The sequence below is a fragment of the Trifolium pratense genome, linkage group LG7 (genome assembly GCF_020283565.1).
Source record: "Trifolium pratense cultivar HEN17-A07 linkage group LG7, ARS_RC_1.1, whole genome shotgun sequence".
NCBI classification, from domain to species: domain Eukaryota; kingdom Viridiplantae; phylum Streptophyta; class Magnoliopsida; order Fabales; family Fabaceae; genus Trifolium; species Trifolium pratense.
The window spans coordinates 48,357,752-48,366,242 of NC_060065.1; the positions used below are offsets into that span (position 1 = coordinate 48,357,752).

Below are 8,491 nucleotides of genomic sequence, written 5' to 3' on the forward strand. Positions count from 1 at the left end.
AATATACTTGACTTCAGAGTTCTAATGAGACCTGATGTATTAGTGTTGATATAATAATCATATCTTAAACAAAAACACTAATTTAATACACACAACATTTTTTATATAATAATTCTTAACGATATATTTATTTCAAGAAATGTTACTCATGGTCATTTGGAAAAAAGAAAATAAATGTTACTCAAGTCAAAGTTTGAAATGATTATAGTATAATTACATCACAATTGAGACACAATCTATATTTTGAGGCAAGAAATCTCTCCCTTTTATCAAAGATCTTCCATATACTTGAACTTGATGCCTTTCAAGATTGAAGAACTAATTACTTTTACAATGAAAAAACATAATAATGCAACAAAAGAAAAGAAATCCTATGATCATTCACTTAGCAATATTGGTCTACTACATAAGTAAACAAATGTGAAAGCTAGCACCATTGACTTCCATATTGTGGACAAAGGTATCCCATATTTTCCTTTCCCAAAAAGCCCTTTCAAAAATGGCAAGTAGCATAAAACCACATATGCACTACATAAAACCTCCCCTACTCCATATCCATAGCCATTACCATTACCACTCATAAAAAGTGCTATGAGTTGAATAAACAAAATTGTTGTGCCTGGTAGAAAAATAAGTGACTCATTAAAACTGAATCTACCAACATTTTCATTGGTACCTTCATTTGAATGTACTTGTTCTTTCTTTGTTATTTCAAAATTGGTGCCAGATATTCTCAATTTCTTAAGTATGATAGTTATGAATGCCAAAAAACAAGAAGTCATGGTTGTTATTCTTCCCATTCTTTGATTGTTCCACCATGTTCTGATTGATAATCCTGATTTTATGTGCTCTAATATATTAGATACGTTGTAGATCACAAATAGAGTTGTGGGGATCCACATGCTGAGTTCCTGTTAAAGCATAATTTTCACATAATTGAAGTTATAAGATTGAAAAATGTACTAAAAACATATTAAAATATGCCGAAATTGCAAAGGCCGGATGCCATGACCGGGATTCGAACTCCGACTCATCACTTGTATGTGTGAGTTTATAGTGGCTTTACTATTTCATTTATGTACAAAAATAATAATAATGAGGGAGATAATAAACAACATTCAATATATAATATGAAATATGCTAACCTTGTTAGGCAAGAAACTGGAGTTGGTAATGATGCAATAAGCAGGTAGAAGGGCATAACATATTTCAGGGATAGATCTTAGAGCCCAATTAGTGATCCAAATATATGCTAAGCACTCTCTTAATTGAAGTTTACCAAAAATGGTACCAAAAATTGGACAATGCTTGCTAAGGAAGATATCAAACAACCCTGATGACCATCTCTTATGTTGGGCCATTTGGCCCAAATTATCTTGTGGTGAACAGCCCATAAAGGCTATTGGGTCTGGTGAACAAAGCTCAGATCTCCATCCTTTTGTGTGGAATTTGAGCCCAGTTAGTACATCCTCTGATGTTGATCCATATAACCATCCCACCTAAATATACATACAAATTTAATTAATTAGGGTAAATAAGCATTTTAATTTTCAAATTGTAAAGTCGGTTAATTTAGTCCTCAAATTTGCGAAATAGTAGTTTAGTCTATCGATTGAAAAGTACAATCAATTTAGTCATTTTTTCAAATTTTGTACCGCGTTTTTAAATTTTCTATGCGTATTTTGATGGCTCTAATGAAATTTTTGCGAAATAAATATTTGGTTTAAGTTTTAGCATTAATTCAAATAATGTTGCTATTTTCCCACCTCTTTACCCCAAGCAGTGTTGTATTCATAATTACAGCTAGCAACTTCACTTGCTGCTTCAAGATCAAGAGATTTGTAATGGTCAAATGTAGTCCCTTTCAAAATATGAGTAGCTGAGTCAACAAATCCCTTTGAGGTTCCAAATTTTTGTATTGTTTCTTTATCTGATAATAATGTTCCTGCACAACAAGATAGTAAATATCATACTAAAATTTTATATTTCTTAGACTAACTAATTAATATGAATACTAATAAAAAATTATAGTATATATATACCGTTGGTGAAACCATGATCCTTCTTTGCATTTTGAATGTCATTAGGAGAAAGACCATACATGACTTTTCTTCTATGAAAACAATTTGTTCCAGCATATATAATCCCTTGAAGTCCAGCAAATCCACTTCCTATATACTACAATAAACAAAACAAGAAATTATTATTTTTTTGTCTCAATCTTTCGATTTCTCAGAGTTATGAGTATAATCCGGAGTTCGGCTGAAAAGTAAGTAAAATATAAAAAAAAATTATTCTATTCAAAATTCGAACTTTGATTCTCTCAAACGGTTTGCCGTTAACCAAAACTCATTAGTCACTCGAGTTCAATCACTAATTATATTTGTTGTATATAATGAAAATTTAATATTGTTAGCTAATTTTTATTTTTTTTTAAGAAGGAAAATTGACTGACCATAGGCAAAGCCACAAGCTGATTTCCATAGGCATCATCTTTGACAGCATCATAGAATCTTTGTGGACATTGAGCAAATGCAACTTCTTTTTCTCCCTTTGAATCCAACAAAATGCAAAGGGCATGTAGTACAATCTTAGAATTGTTCACATACATGTCACAATCTAAGTTTAGCATAAATGGAGCATTTGTCATCAATCCAGAGATTCTTGTCTGTTAATAATACAAATTATGAGAACTTATAAGAATGTTGTAATGAAAGAGTTGAAGGAATTGAAGAAATATAAATGTTACCAAGACATTCATTGCACCAGCTTTGTGATGATGTGGTTGTTTTGGCCTCTTCTCTCTAGATATGTAGATTAAGTGAGGCATCACATCAGAAACACCCTTGTTTTCTCTAATTACCTATCAATATGAGGTAAATTTTTATTATTAAAATTAATACAACTAACATATAATGTTGGTTTGAGTAAATAGAGATTTTGATTCCTATTTCACTGCAAATCAAGATCATTTACTTATAACTAATACATTTTGAATGTGATGATAAGAGATCTCTTTTAGTTTAATCAGATGTTCTGGCTTCGAAGTCAGTTTTAAGAATGCAACAATGTTAAATATCTTGAAAGAGAGTTTTGCCATCCATTGTGATCTTACCCGACTAAGAGATTAACATTGCACGTCGAGGATGTCCACCCGGATTATGCCAAAAGAGATCATTTACTTATTAGTCATGCTAACTACTAACTGGTGCCTCCAATATACTAGTTAAGGAAATCAAAACAAGTAAATTTGATATTGAAAATTGTGTTTTTATATTTTTAAAAGGTTAATTATACAAGTTCCAAGATGATTTTACTATCTTCAAAGTCCTTAACTAGTAGTAACTCAGGAAATGGCTTCTTGCAAAGAAGAACTCATCTCATTGTTTTTTGTATGAATGGTGTGTGAACCCCTTAGATTGTATATCTAGATAGTTTTTGGGTTTGATTGGTGTTTTGGAAAATCATTAGATTTTTAGTCTTTCAATTTTCTTTTGGTCGAAGTACTACCTGTACTTCTCCTACAAGAGTGGGTTGAGTATCTCTTGTACTTTTTCCATCACTCGTTTTATATATATAATATTCTTTTGCCGTAAAAAAAAAAAGTAACTCAGGAACATTAGTTAACAATTTTCCTTTACTTCATGCCTATGTACCTTAATTATAGTTGGATGATTTCTGGCCTGTGTTTGTGAGAAGACAGCAAATTCTCCCATAAGCTGACATGGAATTGACTTCTGGGATGCATTTTGAATTTTACCACTAAGTTTTTGATATTCGTCCTGCAAATTGTACAAGCATTCATTTTTAGTAAATAACCAACATTTTTGCACATGCACAAATAGTCATTTTCTCATATATATATATATATATATATATATATATATATATATATATATATATATATATATATATATATTTCTAAAAAATAAATCAAATATTAATAATAAGACATCAATATATTCTTTTAAGTAAGGAGTACAACTCCATTTAGGTCAATTATTTTATTTTTTTGTTTACAACTGTACACTGAAAAATTACCGGCAAAGCCATACTTTAGTAGCTGTACCCTCAGCTTTTAGGAGTACAAAACAAAAGTCAATTTTGTCTCCATTTTGTTAAATAAAAGAAAAAAGAATTGGATTTTTTTTTCCACCACAGCCCATTGGACCCGCCTAATTTGGTTCGGAAGATAGTTTTGACATCAAGTGGTTCCAGTCTCCTTTCAATCACAAATGCGGAGATCGAACCGTGGTCATCCTTACCAAGTCCAGCGCCAATTACCATCGGACCAACTAACAATCGATAAAATTGGAATTTCATTTATATATTGAAATGCAGCTAAATAGAATAAAATTACCTTCATTGTTAACCATTCTTGTTTGAATTCTGGCATGTCATTATGTGCCATGGATTCATCACAAAAGTATCTAAATGGTGCTCTACATTGTACATTATACTTCTTACAAAAAGGTATCCAAATTTCAGCAAATTTGGTAGCTTCAACAAGAGCATAGAATGTAAGAGGTGAACAACCATCATCAGAAACATAGCAAGCTAGCTTATTAGCTGGATAATCAAGTGCCAACAATGACAACACTGTATTCACTGTGATTATTGCTGGTTCAAGAACAGGATCTGCTGTTGTCACAAATAAATCCAATGCTGGAAGCTCATAATTGGATACCCTTTTGAAAAAAAGCAACAAAAATATAGTTAGCAAAATCAAACACTATGTGTGTGCAAAATTTCATCTATAGACTATAGATATACCTTGCCTAATAGTAAAAATTTTAGTATAAAGTTTAATTAGGAGTAAAATACAATGTGGGAAATACAAACTAAACAATTAATGAATTCAGATTCCCTACGGTTCGTGTAAAAAAAAAAGACTCCCCGCAATGCAATCACACTGATTGCACGCATTATGCAGCTATTCGATTTTTCTGTCCGGTTGACGCCACTCGATAGGAAGAAAAGAGCATAAAGGTTTTTCGAGCTTCAAGCCCGGTTTCAAGCACATTAGTAGTTGTTGGATTGAGATCAGAACATTCATAGGTTAAGCTTAGTATTTTAGAATTTTTAAAATATATCGAAATCTACATCAAAATCTAGATCGTTTGATCTCAATCCTTTTTTTATAAACCTTTTTGCTGGCTACGTGAATGTGTGCAATCGATGATTGGAGAAATCTGAATTCAACAACTAATATACTAACATTTATTGATGTACAAAAATTATATATATTACATGGCCTAATTAAATGAACATGTAATAACTAGCTAAAAAACAATTAAGCATTGTTAGATTTGTAACATTTTGAATTGAGGAATTCAACAAATTAAGCATATGGAAAATATATAGATATACCTAAGTAAGAGACGATCTAGGAAAGTTTTGGTATGTGCAGGAGTCCATTTGGTGCTCATGGTTGTAATCCAAGTGATGGTAAACCATAACTCACATAGAAATGCAACAAACCAAGGGAAGGTGTAGTTATTATTAGAGGAAATACGGTAACCAAGAAGTAAGAAGAGGAGGAGCAATGTTATGGAATCCATAACTCTTGAAAATGTGTGTTTGACCCATATTTTTTCATAGAGAGGGAGGGAATTTTTGTTGGCCATTGAGCAAATTACTTGAAAAATTGCTTAACCAATAAATTGATGCCCTTTTATTGTATTGTATTTGTATCCCACTTGTGGCTTCATGCTTAGAGGGGACAAGTAGTACATGTACCTTTTATAAAGACAAACAATTATATGGTTGGTGTGGTCATAGAGAGATGTTGGGGGATTCCATATGCATATAATGCATATTCCATACGTTCACTTGGCAGTGTATAGTCGTTGAATCAAGATCATACGATTTAAAATTTTGAGTTTAAAAAAAGACTTGAAAAATTGTTTTATTGACCTTAAAAAATCAATCGAAATTGTTTGATACCGATGTGTATCAAGATTGACTATGTGAATGTGTGAAATTTTTGACAATAAAGAATCCCCATAAATTTTGGTTGGTCAGATTGATTTTCAATTGTCAAGATTTGAGAATAGAAGTTTGAAATCAACTTGAAAAAAAAATGAAGGTTTTAGAAAATTAACCTTACAAGTATAATGACACCCGTGATCTATTTATCTATATAGAATATTTTGAAAGGATCAAAATTATATGTATTTAGAATACATAATTTCTTTTTTGTAATGATCAAAATAATTGCAAGGAAAATCTTATCCCACGAACGTGGCGCTGACATATATAGTTGGACAAAACATACACGGCCAAAAGAGTTTCAATATAATATGAAACATGAATGGTATTCTATACATGGAATGGAAGAGGCCAAAAAAAGAAATTATAAATATACGTGCAAATTGCAAATTCCTTGCATCAAAAGCACGCAGATCTCGTGAGCTTAACTCAATTGGTAGGGACATCGCACTACATGTGTAAGAGTCCGGGTTCGAATCCGGGACACCCCACTTATTCATCTTTAAGGTGGATTTTCTAGCCATTAGGCTACTTGACCAACAGAAAAAAACACGCATATAAATGTTTAGATAAAATGACATGAATATTTTTTAATAGATCCTGAATTCGATCTCTAATTTGGCGGGCATGCAATAACATTAAAACACTTTAGGAAGAGTTTTTCGCTCATTTGGATCTCACAAAATTCGAAAGATTTGTTTCTAAAATTGCACTAAAAAATACATGCCTCTAATGGATTTCCATAGTTGGCTAACTATAGCGTAGAACTACTAAGTCATGACTCGGGAATTGTCTTATGACTCGTAAATCCGATAAATCCATTTTTAAAAGAACTATTCCATAAACAAATGATGGCTTTTATCACTCTCGTTACCAGAAGATCCCCAGACATACTACTCTACCTTTTATCAAATAATAGTATTCTTGAATCTTGTTCGTGAAAAAAAAAAAATAGTTTTCTATATTCTTCCAATTTGTATGTCTAGGAAACTACTAGAGGATCCTATTTTTACTTTCTATTTTACATTAGCTAGGTATACATAATTGGATGAGAAGGTTCACATTTTAAGATATAAAATTCATATTTCAATTGTTATTCAATATAAAAGTCTGATGTCATATGAAATCTATCAAGATCATATCAAGGTTAGAAGGCTAATTTTTTTTTTTAAGTGCATGCAATCACTAACATGTAATTGCAGAGAATCCTAATCCGAAAGCATATGTAATACCAATTCGCTTGTGTATTCCTACTTATTTCTAGGCTTTTGGCTAGCAGAACTTTGTGTACAAGTTGTTTAATATATCTTTTATATTATAAGCTTGTATACACAAGCAAACTCTAAACCCTAATTTGTTTTCCTTGTTTTATTTAAATATTATTATCATTTTAACTTTTCCGAACCTTTACACGCCCCTGAAATTCTTCGGTCACTTCTTGAAATGATCAAACTAACTCTTTCGTTTTTTAGTATGCGAGCACTTTTCGCACTGTAAGTAGCGAGTGATAATATTTTATACTCAAACCTAACGTCTGCGCCCATGAATGAAAAAATTATTCATGGGCGCGGACGTTTGCGAACTAAACTACAATTTGTCATTTAATGTGAATTTATATTTATTTACTTCCTTATTTGGTGCAAAAATACAGATATAATTACAAATATTAATATTAATTATAAATATTCTATGAAATCTCTCAATATTAATACAATTTAATTCATGGTATTATTACCTTATAAGATGAAGGGGAAAAAAATTTAATTTTTATATGATGAATTAGTTCGCATCCTAAAATGCGAACTGTGATTTTTTAATTTTGCAGTTCTACACACTCATATTCTAAATAGCAAGATGAGTAATTTTTTTTTTAAAGAAGCTAAATTAGCCCACCCAAATTGGCGCCAGAGAGAATCGAACCTCAGACCTCAAGAGGAGCACACTCCCAGGTCCCAAGCCAATACCAATGCACCAACCCAAGTGGGTTGCAAGATGAGTAAATTTGAAATATCAGGAGGCGCACAAGTATATCAAGATGCGAGAAGTAAAACTCTTTCTAAAATAGACCTTATCACTTATGTGCCATAATAGAAATTTGACACTGATTGATGATGAACATCAGACTTTTTTAAGTTACGTCAATATTTTTTTAAGTTACACTTTGCTAATTAAAATTAAGAAAATAAAATATTGTATTAAGACAGTCATTTGAAAAGGCAGAAGACTTTCGTTAATATTTCATGATTTATTTAGTATATGTAATAGCAATTTTGAGATTTTTATAAGTTATAATTTATCCCGTATGTGAAAGCATATATATATTTTTTTACCAATGTATATATTTTGTACTTATAAATATTTTTTTCATATTTGAATTAGTATCCTATTTTGTCCCGCGTATGATTTGATTAGTATATATGATAATTATTTTAAATTTTTTATCAGTTATAATTTATCCTATATCTGATAACATATTTTATCCTGATTTTTTTTTTTTAGG

General features: G+C 31.0%; 1 protein-coding gene across 1 annotated transcript; it reads right to left on the reverse strand.

The window, feature by feature from the left end:
• Positions 1-160: 160 nt before the first annotated feature.
• On the reverse strand, positions 161-5,779 carry LOC123899937 (cellulose synthase-like protein H1). The gene is made up of 9 exons (XM_045951204.1): positions 5,371-5,779; positions 4,361-4,688; positions 3,657-3,782; positions 2,750-2,863; positions 2,456-2,668; positions 2,043-2,178; positions 1,767-1,945; positions 1,146-1,499; positions 161-911 (listed from the first exon to the last, which is right to left on the reverse strand). The coding sequence occupies exons 1-9, from the start codon at positions 5,625-5,627 to the stop codon at positions 378-380; spliced, it is 2,241 nt and encodes a 746-aa protein (XP_045807160.1). The 5' UTR covers positions 5,628-5,779; the 3' UTR covers positions 161-377.
• Between the last annotated feature and the right edge of the window lie 2,712 nt (positions 5,780-8,491).